General features: G+C 37.5%; 1 protein-coding gene across 7 annotated transcripts in view; it reads right to left on the bottom strand.

The window, feature by feature from the left end:
• The window catches only part of A1CF (APOBEC1 complementation factor), a 79,319-nt gene that overhangs the window by 5,923 nt on the left and 51,169 nt on the right, over positions 1-22,227 (bottom strand). For 2 of the 7 annotated variants that reach the window (XM_054436444.1, XM_054436450.1), the window contains 4 exons: positions 15,583-15,747; positions 7,994-8,118; positions 3,468-3,741; positions 1,305-1,510 (listed from right to left, as the gene is read on the bottom strand). In XM_054436444.1, the coding sequence (XP_054292419.1) occupies positions 1,305-1,510; positions 3,468-3,741; positions 7,994-8,118; positions 15,583-15,747 (770 nt within the window). The remainder of the gene's footprint in view (positions 1-1,304; positions 1,511-3,467; positions 3,742-7,993; positions 8,119-15,582; positions 15,748-22,227) is intronic. The other 5 variants (XM_054436446.1, XM_054436449.1, XM_054436447.1 and 2 more) reach the window with 3 other exon arrangements.

The following is a 22,227-nucleotide window of genomic DNA, read 5'->3' as shown; positions in this document are numbered from 1 at the left end:
ATTTTTTATTTTCTTAAAATATTTCTAAGTATTCCAGTACTTTAATCAGGTTCTTTGTTTTGGGTTTTAACCCAAGAGAAACTGGATGAGTGGCTTTTATATTTTCTGAACAAACTTCATCATATCACTTCCAGATTTCATTATAATTATATGTTTACGTGTCAGTTTTTTCCCACTGGATTGCCATCTACTTTTTCATGATAAGGATTTTTTTATATTCACTTCTACATCTCCAGCACCTAGCACACTACATGGTGCATAAGAGATGTTTACTAAATCTTATGTGAACAAATGATTGCTGTTTAGCACTCTGATAGGCATTTTTTTTAAATTCCCTGGGTGGGGCTAGCAGAAACCTTAGATGAGCTAATTTGTGCATAAAAGAAAGCCAGAAATCCCATTAAAAAATTACCCAAGATGAGCTTTTAGAAAACCAGTTTTCTTCTGGATTGAAATTATAAGGGCTACTTCCATAAACGTGGGGCTATAAGCCCACCTTTGTCATGGGAATAGGGAAGTTTCCTTCAAGATACACAAACTGTAACTCTGTGTTATTCAGCCAAAATGTATTTCACAGAGATCAGCACCTATCACACTCCCGCAGGGAACAGTCTCAGGGTTAGCGTAGACTCTGTTTTGTTTTATTTTTAACCCCGGGAGTCAGTTTCCATATTGAAACTTTTATAGCTTTTAATTTTCCAATAATAAAAACCACAGGTTAATGTTGAAGTGTGGAAACTTAGAACTCTTAAACGAACACAGTAAAAACTCTCTGTAATGCCACTGCCAAAATGTAACTATGGAGGAAGATTTAATTTGGTATGACTGATGACATCTCATAGTTAATAACTCACCTAGATATCATGGTGGAGTTTTCTCTTAGATACAGTGTTTCCAAGAAAAGATGTCCTAAATGGTCTATTCAGGGCACTGCCATAATACTCTTCATTTGCCAACCAACCTGGCTCACATACAATAGGCATTTATTCTGAGATGGGGTCTTTGCCTCATTTCGGGTATGGGTTGATAATTCTTAATAGCTCTCAGATTCTTTGCATTTCAGTGGAATATTGTTCAAGGTGTTAAACTTTATGATTTTTTTAAAAAGAGAAAGGACCTAGAATAGAAAAATAGCACCTGATGCCCAGCATTCCCTCAAAGGGTGTGACATTGATTGGATGCTTTATATATTAAAAGAAAAAAACCCATAGCTTGAGTAGGGATCACGTCAAATCATTTGATAAAAGTGAATGATGCTCATTGGCACAACTTAAAGAAACTATTTCTGGAATAACATTACCTACCTGGGGAGCGAGTTTAATTCCTTGGGGTTTTAATGTGACAGGATTCATTGGGGTGAGCTCCATCCCAGGTAAAATGTCATAGAGTTTGTCTTCTCTTTTGTCTCCTTTGACCTGGTATCCTCGACCCAGGCCTGTGTATGCCAAATAGCCACGGCCGCCCAGTCCTCTCACTCCCGCAGCCCCTACAGGTACATTCATGTAAATTTCTAGGAACGTAAGAAGGCATTAAACTGAATCAAACCACCAGAAAATCACCCTGAATCTTACTGTAATGGAAAAGTTAGCCCAATTCACGTTGATTATTGCCCTGAAGATGGGTGGGAAACTCTAGGATTCTAATGTAATGAAACTCAACATAAAGTAAGGTTTAACATAGGTGTCTCTCTCTTTTTTGAAAAACTACCTTCAGAAGAAAACAATGCCAATGACAAGTACAATACTATTGATAAGTACACAAACAACTTAGAAATTTTGGGATAGAAAATTTGCAATTTTTGTCTTTAGGTAACCTTTTCTTGATATTTTATACAGACTAATAAAGACTGGGAATGTATTTATTAGAACATTCCAACATAATGCGACCACTTATTTTGAAATCAGTCTTGCATAGAGACTGTCACTGATCAGTATATCAGAAATAAATTCTGGCTTCCCTAATTATCCCACCTCCAATGACTTATTGTAAAACAAACATTTAGAAAGCATGCTTTTAGGTTCACCATCCTCTCTGATGTTCGGTCAATGTGAGGCTTAAATTTCCATTGAGTTTCATGCATAGATTCCTTTTGATTTTTGTTTTGCCGTGTTGCTACTTTGATTTTATATTGGTGGCATAGAGATAAAAAATTAAATTGATTACCCTTCATCCATGAATATCATTCATTGATTCCTTTCTTGTTATAAGATAGGCATTTTTTCCCTTATAGTGGAGTTTGTTTTTTTTCGACATCATAACTGGTTGACAATTTGTATTTAATGTATGGATTGGTTAATGATGTGATTTTACATTATAAATGCATAATGTTGCAATGATATAATTTATTATCACATAGACAAGTTACCTTAAAGGAAATCTTGATTATTTCATTTGCGTTACAATTTTGGGGCAAGTAATTGTGAGTATGAAACTTTTAAGGCTATTGAAGACTAGAGCTCCTAAGATGATCAATTTAGTTATACTGAAACATAGTAAAACATAGTGAGATAATTGTTTCCACAGTAATCTAGATGTGCCTCTTTGCTTCTAAGTCAAACCCAAGAATAGGCTTAAATACACAGTTTGTTTATCGAATTGCCCAGATTCATGTCGTATTTGGAGGATAGAACTGGGATTCAGTTGGCATTAGCCATATCCTAGAAAAACTCATCTGAAGGAGCCAAAAAGACAGGGACAAGCTAGTTTCTTGGAAATAAAATAAAGGCTTTCTTTATCTTCTAGCTTCCTTGAAGAAATGGAGCTTGGAAAACTGCTCAAACATTTAGAATTCCTACAGGATTCAAATGTGAAATATTTATTGTTTTATTAGCAGTCTGATCGAGGATTTTTTTTCTGTTTGTTGTTCAGTTCTCCATGTACTAAAGAAATACAGTAATTTCCTTAATAATTTGGCTTCTAAGAAAGTATAACACATATTTCTTGGAGGAGATCAGATGAGAACATCTCATATGTCTATTAGATTATATTTATAATAATTTGTGATTTGTATATTAAGACAATGCCACTGAGTCACCATCAAATACACACATGCCTTGAAAGGGTTTTGCTATTTGAGGTAATTGGTTTCCACTGGACTATACTAGTCTATTCCAGAAGTGTTGTAATGAGCTACAGATGACTACACAATGGTGGACAAGTGATACAGAAGAAGCTAACAATTATAGAACTAGGTTTTAGTTTGTGCAAATTTTATGGGCCCATGCAAAGTTTGAATCTGTGCACTAGGCTCATTTGCACAATGTTCTGACCATGTTTTTTCAATAACCAGTTGTAATGTGAAAAAAGACTCCTATTACAGGAAAACTATTGACGTAATACTTGATTTTTAATAAACAATTTTTCAGTGCTTTTCTCCCAGTGGACCCATCCAATATATCTAAGGCTACTGCAATTCGAGTCATTTGAAATCTTGGGATTACTCTAAAGCAAGATCTGACTGGTGTTACCTCTAACAGAAGGGGCTCGGATAATGGCTCTGTTGCTGAGGTGTCCTTTGGTGGCTGGGAAATGAAGACTGGGAATTGCTGCATAGGCCTGGGGGGCATAGAAGACAGGAGCTCCAAGGTAGGTTGTGGTGGGATCATAAACTTGGCCCAAAGAGTAGGTATACTCTCCTTGCAGCATGGTGCCCCTTCCACCTGTGCCTCGGGTATACCTAACATAACTGTCCTTGTCCACTGGTTTTGCTAGGGTGACTTCAATGGGGGAACCATCCAGCACCTGTTGTAGAGAGCAAAGAAAAATCAACATGAGATGATATGAAGATAACCAAGTGTGGCTGAGCCCTAATAACATGACTCCTTCTAAGTGTTAGACTATTTGCTGTAGGTTTATTGATTGTACCTTGTCATTTTATAGGTTTGTTTTGTATGCCAGCTGAACTTTTTCTGAGCCATTTTGTTGGTAAGTTGCATAAGATGCCAACAGGTTTGAAATATTGGCCAGTGTCCATTGACATATTCATTATAAATTTACAATCTGGGTACAGTCACTGAGACAGAAAGTTAGGTAATATTTGTATTAGGTCATATATGTGTTTTAAATTACATACTTATATAATTATATAACTACAAGACAATTTAGGTTTGTTATGGGTGGTATAAAATCTCCATTACCTAGCACAATAAGATGAAGGTGAAAGGAAACCAATAACGAAATCTTATCAATTATTAGCATTTAGCATGCGCAGCCAAATCAGGCCCTTCCAGCTGATAGCCCGCTAACTGTCTTGCTCCTTAGAGCAGCCACACAAGTAAGTTTTCACTGGAGAAGAGAGACATGCTGTGGCTCTACCAAAGGAAGAGGAATCTGGGAGGCTGTTGCATTGCCTGCCACAGGTTCTTCCTTGTGAAGCCCCCTTTTGATCTGCTGAACAGTTGGGAACTAATAAACAGGGATGACAGGGGTCAGGAGTAGTTGGGAGTGAGAGTAGTATTGAGGTTCTCAGATCATGCACCGCTTAAAACCTGTCCTCAAGAATTACTGACACAAATTTTGAGACTGCAAACAGCTCCAGATGTCAAAGATAATGGATGTATGTAGATCTATGTGTGCACTAACTTCTATGTATTGCTTGCCTACACAATAAACAACGATGGCTCTCAACAAATTCTTGACAGATTGATGTATTTATTATCAAAGGAACAAAGTATTGTCAGAAAGCATTTGTGGCTTTGTTTTTGAATAAGAATGTGAAGATCCTCTGTTTTATATAAAGAACACTTTTATGTAAAGTGTTTCTATAGAAATTCCCATTCACAGCAGCTGAGTGTGCACCCTTACTCTCTGATTTCAACAGTGACTCAGTGGTTCCTGGATTATTGAAGTCTGCTGGACAAAGCTTGTGCTTCATGGTCATCCTGACCATTTTGTTCAGCCTCTTGGTCAATTTGTCCCCAGTATTATGTATTTACCTTACTTTTTAGTAGCAGGAGCCAGTGTCAAATAAGTTAGATGAAATACTCTGAGAGATAGACAGAATCCAGCTGATATTCAACAATCTTATATTGATGTTGATGTAATTAGAAAAAGTAGACCTGGCATACTGAAAATAGGGGAGGACCTTGGGTATAAGATTCTTTATATCTTCAGTCCAGTCTTGAGGAAGATGAGCGACCCAAATAGGTCTCTGCTTATAGGCACTTCCATATCGAGAGATGTTTTGCATGGAATGATTCTTTGCTGCAAATTCAGATATCTTGTTGTAATAAATTTTGTTCTGCCTTCCTCTGTCCCATCCAAAAGGATTTTAAATTCAATATTGTATTTTAGTTACTTGGTTTAGATTTTTCCAGAGCTAGGACAATATCTTATTAATCTGTATAGCCCAAGCTTAGTAAAATTTCTTTCACTTCATAGACTTACAAAAAGAATAAATGAATAATCATTCGGAAGCTCAATTCATCATTTTTCTCTCTGAATAGGCTTCCCTTCCTGACTTTCATAACAACCTACCATATTGGAAGCTTACAATGACTTGTCCTTCTTTTTCACCCCTATCTCCAATCAGTTCCTGGGTCCTTTGAATTTAATCTCTACTGTTCTGTATATGGCTGTCTCCTGCATTCCATTCCTACCTAAGTTCAAGACTTTATTTTGTCTCATTTGGTTGACTATAATAGCTTTATAACTAGTTTCTATGACATGTTTCTCTCACATGTATTAAAAAGTCAGTTCTTACTAGGCTAATTTTCCTAAATTGTAAATGTGATAATTACCGTAGAAAAAATTTCAAGATCTCACTTCATCTAACAAATTAAATATAAATATCTCTATATATGCTCAAAAACCTTCATAGTTCCTAGGAAAACTTACTTTTGATTTTTCCATACCACATTATAGTCAAATATAATATTAAATATATATTTAACTAAATAATCGCTCTAAAATATCTAGCTGCAAAAATTGGGAATTTGAATATATTTCAATTGTAATTATTCCAATGTAATTATTGGCATTTAATTTGTGATGGCTGTTCCTTCCCAGCAATCATCATGTATACTCAGGAATGTTTCCATATAGAGAAAATCTAACTTACAAATTGTTTTCCAAGTAATAACACTTTTATGATACTAAATGTGATCATCAATGAAGATGAAATAATGCTTTTCTTTGTAGACATGTATTTATGCATTAGTTTTTGCTTTGCAGTTATACATTTTTCAGAGTGAATACTTTCTCCACCCCACCCTCCAGTACTCAAACATTTTTGAGTTTGAGCGGGCCCCTGAGGAGCTAATATGCAAGAGGCTCCACAGTGTCTGAAGGGCCTAGGCTAAGAGATCCTCCCTTTGCCATCTGGATCCACTCCCTATGGAATTCACCACCTACCAGCTCCAACCTGCTCTCTGCTCTGGGAGGCTGTTATACATGGGGTCCTCTTTAGCCTTCTAGATTGTGATTGAATTTAGCCAATGGGGAACACTGGTAGGAGGTTGGAGAAGAGACAACAGTGAATTTGGGGCATTTATTCTGCTGGACCCCTCTTTGACAGGTCACCTTGGGCTGACTGTGTCCTATGACCAAAATCACTACTTCTTTCTTTTCTCTTTTCTTTCTTTCCTTAATGATGGGGTCTCACTCTGTTGCCCAGGCTGCAGTGCAATGGCACAATCATAGATCACCGCAGCCTCAGCCTCCTGGGATCAAGAGATCCTCCCACCTCAGCCTCCGGAGTAGCTGGGACTACTGTAGTAGTCCATGCCACCATGCTCGGCAATTTTTTGTAGAGATGAGGTCTTGCCATCTTGTCCAGGCCGGTCTTGCACTCCTGGGCTCAAGCAATCCTTCTACCTCAGCCTCCCAAAGGGCTGAGATTACAGGTGTGAGCCACTGCACCCAGCTACTTCTTGCAAAGAGATCTGCTCTACACAATTCTATCCCCTTTCAGGATTTCTATTAATTCTGCAGCCCCTTGTACCTTTGACTCCAGAATGTTGTGAGCCCCAAATTCTGACACTCTTTTTTGATTTTCCTAGTCCCCACTCACACTTTTGTAATTAATTCCTTTGCTATTTGTTTTCTTTTGGGACCCTGACTGATGCCAGATCCGATAGGTAACACAGTCACATGTGCATTATGTTCCAACCAAGTTACTCCACATTTTCCTATTCTCCAATCTTGTCTTGCTCTTCTCAAATTCTGTGCCTCTAAGACTGCCTGTCTTTCCATATTTTGATTTTTGAAATTATACCCAATTTTCGTGGCTTCTCTTAAATATTATCTTCTCATATCCATGAAGATGTCTTATTCTTTATAGCCCACTTCTTCCTTTGAACTTGCTCACCACGTTTATCTCTTTTTATGATATTTACTTGCCTGTACTTTGCATGAGTTTGTGTAGTTGTCTTATTCCTCCAACCAACTTTTAACTCTTTGTCAAACATCTTTGATTCTTTTTGTATCCTAGCATGATAAGTGGTCTACAGAAGGTTTTAAATGTTTATTGGCTTGATATATAAATATTATATTGCTTTCTGTAGACAATTCAGTAGTGAGGATATAGAAGCTTCCCCAGCCCCTACTCTTGGCAAGGTGAGAGACTCTAAGCTTTCCAAGTGGAAGATCAAACTATGAAGGCAGAATAACGGCTACCTTGACATGTTTTTAATTCATCAGCTTCTAAAATACTGTACTTAAATGATGATAATCTCTTTGAAGTAATGAGCGAAAACTGGAATTGTGAAAAACATCTTGAAATAATCTACTTAAATTTCCTCTTTCCATGGAAATTGAGGGCCAGTGACTTGTCCAAATTAGAAAAAACAAATAGAGGTAAAGTTGGATATATTAGGTACATCTCCAACTTCCATTGTATTTTCCATCATTTCTCTTTAGTACATCTTAAATGGACTGAGGTATCCATGTCAGAGGAGGCTGGGGTGAGACAGGCTTGCAGGACTGCGCTTTTGAATGTAATATCCTCACCAAACTTGGATGGAATCTGCATATTTTTTTCTTTGTTCTATCTTACCTTGCCATTTAAAGCTTTCATAGCCTCAACTGCATCTTCTCGGTTACTGAAGTGCACAAAAGCATAGTCTCGAATTTTCTTCACCCTCTCCACAGCACCTGTAAAATAGAGTGAGGGTTGCCCCACTAACAAAATTAAGAGAGCCCTGAAAGTGATATATTTTAGCACATAGCTGCAAAGGGTATTTGATTTTTTTTAATGGATACCTCATATTTAAGTAAAGATCTCATCAAGAACATTCAACAGGAGTTTTTTTTTGCAGTTTTTAAAATAAAATTTATATTCTGACTTATTATAATTTGTTATGGATTTGTGTTTTCCACTTCCTAGATTACAAGGTGTCTAAGGGTGGGAATTCCATCTTCTTTTGCATCTTATGTAATGTAAAAGATAGTACATTTTGCATGGTAAAATATTTGTTGAATTGAGTTGAACTCAATTATTGATCATTTTACAAACATATATTTAGGTGATTACTTTTGCTTTTCACCCCAGCAAAATGTCTTTATCTCTTTTGTCTTATGTAATTAACTTTAAATTACTTTTTAAAATTTAAATATTAGGTAACTACAGTTCTGACAAGGCAAATGAGATTTAGAGTGCACACAGAGAGGAACTACAACTGGATTCCCTATATCCTTATCCAATAATCTTTAAATAAAAAAGCAAAAAGAAGAAAAAGAAAGTTGTTTCCGAAAGAACATCTGGGAACAAAGATAAGTTGCCTGCCTTGCTGTCATGATAGCTAAAGATTGGAAACAATGTAAATATCTAGTATTCTACTTTGAGGAATGTCTCATACAGAAACACTCACACACATGGACAAGGATCATGCATAAGGATATCAATTACACTACTGTTGAAAGAGCAAAAATAAAACAATTTAATATCTATTTTCATGAGTGATTAAATCTGCTGCATTTATACCAACACCAAGGAGTCTATAAAGAAAATAGACCTGTATGTGATTACATAGAAAGATTAAAGACCTATTTTTTTTTTTTTCGGACAGAGTTTTGCTCTTGTTGCCCAGGCTAGAGTGCAATGGCGTGATCTCGGCTCACCGCAACCTCCGCCTCCCTGGTTCAAGTGATTCTTCTGCCTCAGCCTCCCGAGTAGCTGGGATTACAGGCATGCACCACCATGTGCCTGGCTAATTTTGTATTTTTAGTAGAGAAGGAGTTTCACCATGTTGGTCAGGTTGGTCTCGAACTCCCAACCTCAGGTGATCTGCCACCTCGGCCTGCCAGAGTGTTGGGATTACAGGCATGAGCCACCGTGCCTGGCCTAAGACCTATTGTTAATTTTTAAAAAGTTATAAAATAGTAAGTACAATATTACAGCATTTGTGTTTTTAATAATCCAAAACCATATATATGTGCACACAAATATAAATACACTCATACAGAAAGCAAACTGAAAAGATAGAGACCAAACTCTTAACAGGGGTTACTTCAGGAATGGGGAGAAAAGTTGGGAAGAATGAAGGGGGTTTTCATATTTTAATTGATATATTTGGTATTTTACAAATATTTGCAAAGTTTATTTATATTATTTGTGTAGAAAACCCAAACAAACCAACTATCTATTTTTATGTAAAGGAACTGCTGAACATGATGGCAACATATAAAAATGAAAAAAGATAGTTGTACCGAGATAGTTGGATGTTATATTTTTAAAATGTTGTTGCTTACTCAATTTTAAAAATAGACCTTTTGCTTAGAGTGAAGGTAAGGTGGAAATAATTTAACCACTATTAGTTTAGCATGCCAATTATCTTCTTTTACCCTACACTCACTTGGGTGTACCTCGAGAGTCCCGGGAGACAACATAGGATGAGACATTATGCCAGGGAAAAGAAGAGGGGGAAGTCCTTTCTGTCCCTATCAAAGTTTCATTATCTTCTTAGATTCAAGGTAACAAAGGTAATTAGAGTTTTTACTCTCCCACATGGTTCAATGACTAAGAATTATCTTCCTTTGGAATAATAGTGGGCCTGTAACATAAGGACAATTTAAAGACATCGTGATACTTCTCTTTTCACTCCCTTCAACAGTCGACCCTTGACTTCTTATGGCAATGGTTATACAGAGCAAAATTGTCTGGCCAGGCTAAGGATAAATAAAGCTCTCTGAGACCATGAAGCATGGGACATATAATTAACTGAATATCCAATATAGTCTCTTCATTCTTTTCAGTGTCACATGGGGTGATGATCATGACTTAATCCCATGACTTGTTTTAGTAACTGAGAAGGAAGACATTGGCCAATGATGACCTTCACCTTTCCAGTCTTTGCTTGGTTCATTTTTCAATGTCATTCTCTACCTAGGCTCACTGGTCTGTTATCTCCCTGAGAACAGGACCTTCTTCATAGACTTCTTGGTATCATCTTCACCTGGTTCCTGCCTACTGCCTTGGACATAGGAGCTACTCTATAAATACACATGGAATAAGGGAATATTATCAGTTAATTCACATCCCAACTTCTGTCATCTACACCAGTTAGGTGGCATTTGAGATGATAATGAATTTAGATTTTCTGAAATTCTGTTTGCAGATATCTAAAATTATCTTACACTGTTGGACGATAATTTCCAGATGCATCTGGTTTTGGAAAATTTGATATTTAAAAACTTTGCCTCATAAAACAGACAAGTTAAAAAGTTAGAGTCTGTGTCATAAAAGTTGGTTTTCTCTACAATAGTATTCACCACATGGCTTATTTTAATACGTTTCTTCTTTAGTGCATAGAAGTTTGTTTAATAATTGATCTTCATTTGGCAGAGGGTGAGTCCAAAGAATATGAGTGATCATCGTTACTCAATCATCCATTAGCAAAGAAGAAAAAGATCCTCTGAAATCATGATGCAAGGAATTGGAAAGTTATTGCTGTGTTCATTGTCAACTTGTCAGCAACACATAAACCTGAGGAGAAACACACCTGCATGCCAAAGGGAATGTTATCAGAGGGTCATGTTTCCCCAAGTGTGGTGCCCTGACCAGCAGAATCTGCTTTGCCTGGAAACCTAATAGAAATGGAAATGCTTGAACCCACCCATGATGGGCCAAGCAATCAGTGATTTAACATGCCCTTCAGGTGATTCTAATACTGCTAAACTCTTGTAGGAAGATTAGATTTTGTAGAATGACTATAATTGGAAATTCAGCAGATACCCTTAGGCTACAGTGGGGAAGAACAAACCATCTTCAGGTCTCAATTTTTGTTCTAATTATCTTTTGTGTCTCCGAGTGGCAATATAATATTATTCAAGTTCATCATGGTTAAACTGATACATGGTCAAATATTTTGAGGTAATATGTAGGTTCCTCTGAGGGACCTAAACTTTAAATGGAATTTTAAAAGAGTCATTTTCCTGTTTCTTTCCAGAAATGTTTCTAGGTAAGTATAGCCTTGGCACAGTACATATTTTCCAAGATAAAATAAACTAGTTAGCTCTGACTTTTCCCTCTTAATGCAGCAGATGTCTGCTAGTTGTTCACCTTCTGCAATTCATATTTTTTTTGCAGAGGACCAGGAAGAACAAGCCATACATCATTATATAGCCCTGAGAGTTGTGCCACCAGCTGCAGACTGTGCCCTGAAATCGCTGGACACACTTTAGTCCCAAGAAGAAAGAGAAAGTGAGAGAGCGAGAGAGAGAGAGAGATATGTGATGCTCATTATTTTCATGATAATTAGTAGGATCCGGGCACACATGTATCTTCAATATATGCCAATACGCAGACTGGGAAAGCTGATAATCAGGGACTAGGAAAGGAAGCAGCCTTTTAGTAGTTTCTCATTCTAGCCCTTGGCAAAAAAAGGTGCTGTTTTAATTAGATAAATATAAGAAGTATTATTCACTCTGGGAAGGTAGAAAGTCAACATGGAATGAGGGGAGAATAGTGGGCAATATTTATACACACATAATGGTTCCTATGCCTACAACTGCATCAACATTCAGATCTCAGCTTAGATGTCACTTCGAAACACAAGTCTTCTCTGCACTCCTCTAAGAGCAGTCTGTCTAAGCTGTATTTTTCTGGAATTTCTTAAACTTTTTCCCTGCACACATCATACTTGTTTGTTCCTTCCACAGTGCCTCGCACGTAGGAGCTACTGAAGGAAAGACAGTTGAATGAATGAGTGAGTGAAGGGAATAAGGAGGGGGCATGAGAGTATTAAAGTTTTTAAGAACATGCCCTTTACCAGACCTGAGTTCAAATCCAGGATCTGCCACCTGCTAGCTGTGTGACCCTGGGCAAACTACTTAACTACTCTGGGTCCTGGTTTTCTTATCTAGAAAGTAATGGAATGAATAAAGCAACTTGTATTGTAGAGTTGTGATGAATAAATGACACATGCTGTGAAAATGCCCACTGTAATGCTTGGCACACAGTAAGGTGGTCCATCATTTGCAGTTTCTAGCTTAGTCATGGATTCACAGCTGTTGGTGTGGAGCCACACCATCACACTAATATTTCAGGGAAGGCAGAGTCCCTGAGGCTGGAGAAAGATCTTTGGTGAATCTTTCAAAATAGAGCAGTGACATCCTTACTGAATATCCTTCAGAGCAAATCATCTGCTTATCATTCTGTTCTATCTGAAGTAGCACCCAGAGTTGGAAACAGATGATGTGAGTATGTGCAAGTGAATATTCTCAGGCAGCTTTAACATGACAGCACCATGGTCCACCCTTATTAACAACCTAGAGAATTTGCCAGGAGACTGGGAAATTCTCAGTTATGAAAGGATATTACTACTATGATAACCCTAAGCCACTACTGCCCAGAGTGTGTTTAAAGACACAATAATCCCACAAGATGATATGCCAAAAAAGAGCAGTCATGTTTCAGAAATTTGAAAAATGAAGCTTTCTGCATCTCTTCTTGGAGAATTTCAAAGCAGGTTAGAAGGCTAAAGACTTCGATAAGTTCCATAATGAAGAAATTCATTTAATTTTGCAGAATCTGGTGTTTACAAGCTTATTTGACCGTGGAGCCCTTTTATCAGTAACATCTACCAAAAGATTGTAGAATTAATGTTCTGAACTGTTTTTGGGAAATGGTAATTTGGATATTGTTTCCTGAAATGCTCTGCCTCTCTCAGTGTTGTAGCTCCTATATGGGGAAGAAAGAGATGGGGAGTCAATCTGATGGCTTAGAATTGACACTGAAAAATAATGACAAGATGAGTAGCAACTATCCCCTTCCACCTTCCCTCTATTCCTTTCCCTTCCTCTTCACTCAAATGAGTTTCCTAGGATTGTCACCTTTTTACTTATGTCACAAGCGTATTCCATTAGGCCAGTGGTTCTCAACTGGGGGCAATTTTGCCCACCCATAGAGTATATTTTGCAATGTCTGAAGGCATTTTTGGTTGTTACATCTTGGAGGTTGCTACTGGTATCTAACAGGGACGGGCCTGGGATGCTGCTGAATATCCTACAATCCACTGGACAGACCCCCACGGCCAAGAATGATCTGTTCCAAAATATCAATAGTGGTGAGGCTGAGAAACCCTGCATCAGACCTATAGTTATGGCATGCATTCTTCATTACAGTAAATATTTATTGAGCAATCATTGTACCCCAGGCCCAGAGATTAAATGTCTGAGGATGGAGGAAACAATAAGAGGGGAAAAACTCATGAAACTTATAGTTTAGTGAAGAAAATAAGTATTCATTAAATAATCACACAGATAAGTATACAATTATAATATTGATAAATGTTGTAGGACCATATGGCTTGATTTTCTAATCCAAAGTTAGGAACATAGTTTGAGAGGTCTGCATGGAATTATGAGATAAGCTAAATAAAAGCATTTCTATTTAAAGTTATGGGAAGTCATCTCAAGCATAGGTGCTTTTAAAGAATGTTTTGATCTCTTGGCAGAAACTTGACAAGCCAGAAGAGAGTGGGGGCCAATATTCAACATTCTTAAAGAAAAGAATTTTCAACCCAGAATTTCATATCCAGCCAAACTAAGCTTCATAAGCGAAGGAGAAATAAAATCCTTTACAGACGAGCAACTTCTGAGAGATTTTGTCACCACCAGGCCTGCCCTACAAGAGCTCCTGAAGGAAACACTGAACATGGAAAGGAATAACCAGTACCAGCCACTGCAAAAACATGTCAAATTGTAAAGACCATTGATGCTAGGAAGAAACTACATCAACTAATGAGCAAAATAACCAGCTAACATCATAATGACAGGATCGAATTCACACATAACAATATTAACCTTAAAGGTAAATGAACTAAATGCTCCAATTAAAAGTCACAGACTGGCAAATTGGATAAAGAGTCAAGTCCCATCAGTGTGCTGTATTCAGGAGACCCATCTCAAGTGCAGAGACACATATAGGCTCAAAATAAAGGGATGGAGGAAGACCTACCAAGCAAATGGAAAACAAAAGAAGGCAGGGGTTGCAATCCTAGTCTCTGATAAAACACACTTTAAACCAACAAAGATCAAAAGAGACAAAGAAGGCCATTACATAATGGTAAAGGGATCAATTCAACAAGAAGAGCTAACTATCCTAAATATATATGCACCCAATACAGGAGCACCCAGATTCATAAAGCAAGTCCTTAGAGACCTACAAAGATATTTAGACTCCCACACAATAATAATGGGATATTTTAACACCCAATTGTCAATATTAGACAGCTCAGTGAGAAAGAAAGTTAACAAGGATATTCCGGAATTGAACTCAGCTCTACACTAAGCAGACCTAATAGACATCTACAGAACTCTCCACTCCAAATCAACAGAATATACATTCTTCTCAGCACCACATTGCACTTATTCCAAAATTGACCACATAGTTGGAAGTAAAGCACTCCTCAGCAAATGTAAAAGAACAGAAATTATAACAAACTGTCTCTCAGACCACAGTGCAATCAAACTAGAACTCAGGATTAAGAAACTCACTCAAAACCACTCAACTGCATGGAAACTGAACAACTTGCTCCTGAATGACTACTGGGTACACAACGAAATGAAGGCAGAAATAAAGATGTTCTTTGAAACCAATGAGAACAAAGACATAACATACCAGAATCTCTGGGACACATTTAAAGCAGTGTGTAGAGGGAAATTTATAGCACTAAATGCCCACAAGAGAAAGCAGGAAAGATCTAAAATTGACACCCTAACATCACAATTAAAAGAACTAGAGAAGCAAGAGCAAACACATTCAAAAGCTAGCAGAAGGCAAGAAATAACTAAGATCAGAGTAGAACTGAATGAGATGGAGACACAAAAAATCCTTCAAAAAAATCAGTGAATCCAGGAGCTGTTTTTTTTTTAAAAGATCAACAAAATTGATAGACCTCTAGCAAGACTAATAAAGAAGAAAAGAGAGAATAATCAAATAGACACAATAAAAAATGATAAAGGGGATATCACCACTGATCCCACAGAAATACAAACTACCATCAGAGAATACTATAAACACCTCTATGCAAATAAACTAGAAAATCTAGAAGAAATGGATAAATTCCTGGACACATACACCCTCCCAAGACTAAACCAGGATAAAGAATGTTTTGAAAAACTAATCTTGTATATATGTCCTACCTGGTTTGATATTGTTGAATTCCTTTTCAATCATCTCTTCAGAGGTAGACAGCATAAGATTTCTTACATATAGGATTTTCACTGAAGACATTGTATCTTCATCAACTTCTACTTCTGGCTCTGCCCAGTCTACTGCAATAGGATGTCCCCATAACTGAATTCTTCCTGTTGAAAATGATCACCATTATGATTAATTATGTAGGAATCAGGACAACATCATCTCAATTTATACCAATGGTCTTTTAAATTGACCTGACCCTTGAGGTCTTGAATGAGCAAGAAGACCATTAAAACTGGTGAGTATTGATCTTAACAGACATTCCAAATAAATGGAGTAGCTGATTAGAAGGGAGTTCTGTGTGACCAGTGGCTTGTTATAACTATTGATTATAAAGGGAACCAGGTTGTGGTTTGAGGTTGAACAGAAATGAGGCAGCAGAGGCCACATTTGGCTCTTAGAACAACACTCATTGGGTGAAGGTAGTCACTTAAGGTAAGATAGCAAAAGGGAGAAAGGAAAAGTATGGATTTAGGGCCCAGATATAGAATCTGACTCCACAGAACATTAAGAAGGTTACTAGGAAGAGTATTTACTGCTGCTGGAATCTGTGTTGTTAATTAGGCTAGATACCACAACTGAGATGTTCAAAAAATGGTGTTTGGGCAAAGGTGGGTGGGGCTCAGGCATCCTTAGTTTGTTCTCTGTCCCTCACACTTGGTCAAGGCTTAGACCAGCTGTGTTCCCTCTTAATCCTCTTTCACAACATGAATAAATTTGGAATGGAGACATTTTCAAAAAGTCCTAATTAAGAAGACAGATGACAAGCAATGGAAGAGTCTATAATGAGAATTTTAACTCTTCTGTAAAGGGTAGTTGTTCTCCATGGCTACATATATTTTTGTGTTACTATGAACACATTTTATTGAGTGTCTTGTACTGTACCACCTGTTTCCCATGTGCCATCTCAGTTCCTTCTCACAGTAACCCTGTGGGGAGGTGAATGACTCCCAATTTTACAGAATGGGAAATGAGCTTTAGAGAGGATAACTTTCCCAGGCCTGTTCTACTTAACCACCTCCCCCTTTTTTGTTGTTGTTTTGTTTTGTTTTTTTGGTGACTCTGCTCCTATACCCCTACACAGTGCAGATCTTGTTGAAGTGATGAGAGGAGAGTGAGAGTCAACCCAAGTTCTAAATTTGATTGGAAATCTAGTTTGTTTTTTATTCATTGTTTGGGAATAAACTTTATTCCGTAAGCAATACAAAGCTTGAGAGAACAAAATCAGGAACTCTCAGTATTGGTAAGGGTTTATTTGTTCAATTACTACACATGGGAAGCAATTATTTTCAATAAGAATGCATCTTTATATTCCTTGAAAAGCAGTCAGTAAAAGCATCCGTGACCCTGGCATTCTAAAACCCAAATGAAGAATAGGCATGTCTTAGGAGATAACTGACCCTGGAGAAGTTGGCTCTTGTTACCCTAACTGTGACCATCTTGTTCTGTGTTGCATTCCAGGGGATAGTTTTCTTCATTACTCTCTTCCCTTCCCCTTCTATGCTTTACATAGACTTTTTTTGTTTGTATTATTCCAAGATCCCCAAGATCCCCAAGGCTCCCACGTAACTCTGGTTTTGGCAGCTCAGTGGTTCTCAGCCTTGGCCCCATGTTGGGTGAAGTTTAAAAAATAATGAAACCTGGGTTCCACCCAATGATGTACTAGAGCCAGTTCTTATCTACTTGCAAAAATAGATTATTAAATTTTTGCATTTTTCCTTCCCAGCTTTTTAAAGGTATAATTGATTAATCAAAATTGCATCTATTTGTGGTATACAACATGATGTTCTGATACATGTATACATTGTAAAATGATTAAATGAAGCTAATTAACATATCCATCACCTCACATACTTTTTTTTTGTTGGTGATAACATTTAAGATCTACTCTCTTACTAATTTTCGAGTATACAAGTACATTAACTATAGTCATATTATACAATAGATTTCCAGAAATTATTCATTTTAATGGAAACTTTGTATCATTTGACAAATATCTCTCCATACCTCTGCCCTCAGCCCTGGTAACCACCATTCTACACTCTGCTTATATGAATTCAACTTTTTAGATTCCATATATAAGTGAGATTATGCAATATTTATCTTTCTGTGCCTGGCTTATTTTACTTAATATAATGTCCTCCAGGTTCATCCATGTTGTTGCAAATGACAGAATTTCCTTCTTTGTAAAGATTGACTAATATTCCATTGTAACTAATAAACAAGCTCAGTATAGCTGTAAAATACAAAACTAACATACATAAATAAGTAGCCTTTCTATACACTAACAACAAGAAATCAAGAAAACTGAAAAAGAAATCAAGAAAACAATCTCATTTATAATATCATCCCCCCCAAAAATACTTAGAAATAAATTTAACCAACAAGATGAAAGATCTGTATACTTAAAACTATAAAATATTGATAAAAAATTAAAGAAGAAACAAATAAATGGAAAAATATCCTATGTTCATGGATTGGAGGCATTATTATTGTTAAAAGGCCCATGCTACTCAGAGCAATCTACAGATTCAATGTAGTCTGTCGAAATTCCAGTGATGTTTTTCACAGAAATAGAAAATATAATTCTAAAATTTGTATAGGGCCACAAAAGACCCTAGCCAAAGAAATCTGAACAAAAAGAACAAAGCTGGGGTCATCACACTATTTGATCTCAAAATATACTGCAAAGCTATAGTAATCGAAATAGTATGATACTGGCATCAAAACAGACATTTAGGCCAATGAAACAAAATAGAGTCCAGAAGTAAATCCACACATTTATGGTCAATAGATCTTTGACAAAGATGCCAAGAACACACAATGGGGAAGGAACAGCCTCTTCAACAAATGGTGTAAGGAAAATTGGATATCCATATACAGAAGAATGAAATGGGACCCTTATCTTACAACATACACATAAGCCAAGTTAAAATGGAATAAAGACTTAAATGTAAGACCTGCAACAGTAAAACTACTAGAAAGAAACATAAGGGAAAGTTTCTTGACATTGGTCTGGGCAGTTATTTTTCGGCTATTACCCCCAAAGCACAGACAACAAAGGCAAAATAGATTAATGGGATTGCATCAAACTAAACTTTCCGCACAGCAAAGGAAACAATCAATGGAGCGAAGAGATAACCTAAGGAATAGGAAAAATATTTACAAACCATACATTTGATAAGGAGTTAATATCCCAAATATATAGAGAACTCAAACAATCAATAGTAGGAAAACAAATAACCCAATTAAAAATGGGCAAAAGGCCAGGCGTGGTGGCTCACGCCTGTAATCCCAGCACTTTGGGAGGCCGAGGCTGGTGGATCATCTGAGGTCAGGAGTTCGAGACCAGCCTGACCAACATGGAGAAACCCCATCTCTACTAAAAATACAAAGTTAGCCAGGCGTGGTGGCACATGCCTGTAATCCCAGCTACTCAGGAGGCTGAGGCAGGAGAATCACTTGAACCCGGGAGGCAGAGGTTGCAGTAAGCCAAGATCATGCTGTTGCAGTAAGCCAAGATCATGCTGTTGCACTCTAGCCTGGGCATTAAGAGTGAAACTCCATCTCAAAAATAAAAAACAAAAACAGGGCAATGGATTTGAATAGACATATCTCAAAAGAAGAAATATAAATGGCCAACAGGTATATGAAAAAATGCTTAACATCCCTAATCATCAGGAAAATATAAATCAAAACTAAAATGAGTTATCACCTCACACCTGGTAGAATGGCCATTATCAAAAAGATCAAAGATAATGTTGGCAAGGATTTGGAGAAACGAGAATACTTGCATACTGTTGATGGGAATGTAAGTTGGTAGAGCCATTATGGAAAACAATATACAGGTTCCTCAAAAAAATAAAAATAGAGCTACCATATGATCCCGCAATCACCATACTGGGTATATATTCACCCCAAATGAAATCATTATGTTAAAGAGATTCCTGCAGTCCCATGTTTATTGAAGCATTATTCACAATTACCATAGTATGGAATCAACCTAAATGTTCATTGACAGATAAATAGATAAAGAAAGTATCAGAATTTTGTGAGCCAGTTAAAGTCACATTGGTAGCTTGAAATCAGCCACAGTGGGAGTGTTAATACCATGGAAACTGGCAAATGCTACAAATCAGGGCTTTTGTTTTTTCCTCAGGGAGCTGGCTGTTAAAGATTTACCAGCTCATTACTGACCTCTGGACTGCCCTTCCCAATTCTGATATAAGTGGGCTGGATCTCAGGAGTTTTAGAAGTAGCTTAGTTAATTGTAAAATGCAGCCACAGTTGAGTACTACTGCTGTAGCTTTAGTCTTCTCAGCCTAGGAACATGAAGAGCTGCATAAGGCTAAGGGAACAGAAATGAGAGTAAATATAGGAAGCAGTGATTTCCACCAACATCCTTGTGAAGACCTCTGGTGAAAGTGAGTGTTACAGAGTGATTTGAGAACATGAGCTTGAAGTAAGACAAGTTCAAATGTCAGAACAATGATCCTGGCTAGAAAACATATCCTTTCTAACATCAGTTTCCTTATCTACACCTACTATTGTTGTGAGGTCAAGAAAAGATGATGCAGATAAGACTTAATAAGTTTTAAATTATGATTTAACAATACACTGTCCTCTTAATAATTTTTCCTGTTTTTGTGTATGTATAGTTTTCTCAGAATATGCACTCTTTGAGTGCAATGGTTAGGTACTATGTTTTTTTTTTAATTTTTGAATCTCTCGTGTCATTCAGAAGGAAGCAATATGTGTTCTAGATGCTTAATAAATATTTACTGACTGAACAGTTCCCAGGTATTCCTATTTCCATGCCATGAAGATCATTACCCAGTATCATTAGCTGATAGATTTAGCTGTGAATCACAAAATTTGACTGAAGAATAGAATCATCTGGAAAACTTAAAACACCGGTTCCCTAACTTTATATTCCAGTGATGCAGATTCCATTGATTAGAGGCTGACATGGGTACTAACATTGTTTGAAAACATCAGGTAATTCCAATGTGCAGCCTAGGATGGAAAATCATTGATTCAAATCATGGGTTTTCAAATGTGCAGTCCTGGGAGCAGTAGCATCCTGGGAACTTGTAAATGCGAATTACCTGGCCTGACACCAGACCTACTGAATCAAGAACTCTGGTGGTGGGATCTAGCAATCTGTGCTATAACAAGCCCTCCAGGTGATGCTGATGCAGCCTGACATTGAGAATCACTGCCAGGACTTTTCTTCAGAGCATTCTTAGAACGCCTTTCTAGTTTCTGAGTGGGATGCAGCAACTTTGTTCTGTAAAGAGCTCAATAAAGGTAAGATTTCTCAAGGGGGAACTGCCACTGTTTAGAGAGGAGGTAAGTGGCTGAGGAGCAGTTACATCCCTTTAGACAGCTATTGTCTCTCTGTCTGCAAGCCTGGGTCAATTAAGAAAGAAAAGTTTCTTGTCTTCACTTATCATTTTTCTCAACAGTCTCCTTGTTCTTTTAAACTAGGTTCTCAAAGGGTTGGCAATTACAGAATTCCTTTGTTGTGGGTGAGTCTGCAATGGGGTAACAGGTAGAGTGATCCAAATGGGTGATAGGTTTTGTTCTGAGATCTCATTAGAGGTGAAGAAGTTTGCTCTGGCTGGCTTACTCACCACTGTGCCTCATCTTGTTAGTTTGCTGATGAGTTAGTTGCTGACTAAAATCCAGCTGAGTGAAATCCACCTGAGACCGGCCCAAAGGGCCATAGGTAAGGGGGTTGCATTGGATCATGGTGAATATGAGTAGTGGATGGGGAGGGGAGGCAGCCTCCATATGGCGTATCCTGGACAGAGAATCCACAAGGAAAAGTCAGGACTGTGGGTGGAAGCTTAATGAAGTGCTTGAGAATTTCTGAAGCTTATCTGATAGGACCTGGCTAGCTAGTCTGCTTGACTTACATAAAGGAGTTCCTTCGGTGGGCCAATGTGCCATTCTCTTTGAAGAGATAGGGAAGCTTTCAGGAGGTGGAGCTTCTCCAGGATTACTGGATTGTCTTGACCGTGGAAACTGTCTTTCACTTGTTTTGGACCCTCTTTCACTGTCCTACTCCCCCACACCCCAAATTATTTCACATATCTGTTTTTACAGATAATGACTGGCTTCCTGCATTGAGGGAGGAAAGTGACTAATTTGGGCTGGAATACTGGAGGCAGGTTTCTCAAGAAGGTGCTGGTGGAGCTGGGGTGAATATCACCAGTGAAGGAGGGGCAGGTATTCCTAGTAGAGGATATAGCATTAGGAATAAACGAGACAGACATGGCATGGAAGTATCTAGGTCATTGAGGTGTCTGTCCTGATAGAAGGAAGAGTTTTTACTGGGAAATAGAAAGTAGCAAATATGGTCATAAAAGACCAGGAAATGAATAAAAGGTCCTGAATAATGAAATCACATATTTAGTTCTTACACACAGCAAGGAGTTATGAATATTTTTGAACTGGCCAGTTAGTGACAGACATCATTCAGCCTATAGATAGAGATTGAATTCCTGAGATTGAATTCCTACTATTTGCAAGAAGATGTTGAAAGGATAATAGGATATTTTGGAAATATTAATCTGGTGGTA

This window comes from Pongo pygmaeus, chromosome 8, assembly GCF_028885625.2.
Source record: "Pongo pygmaeus isolate AG05252 chromosome 8, NHGRI_mPonPyg2-v2.0_pri, whole genome shotgun sequence".
Classification (NCBI taxonomy): domain Eukaryota; kingdom Metazoa; phylum Chordata; class Mammalia; order Primates; family Hominidae; genus Pongo; species Pongo pygmaeus.
Note: the sequence above shows the minus strand (reverse complement) of the source record. Positions and strands in the feature narration are given on the sequence as shown.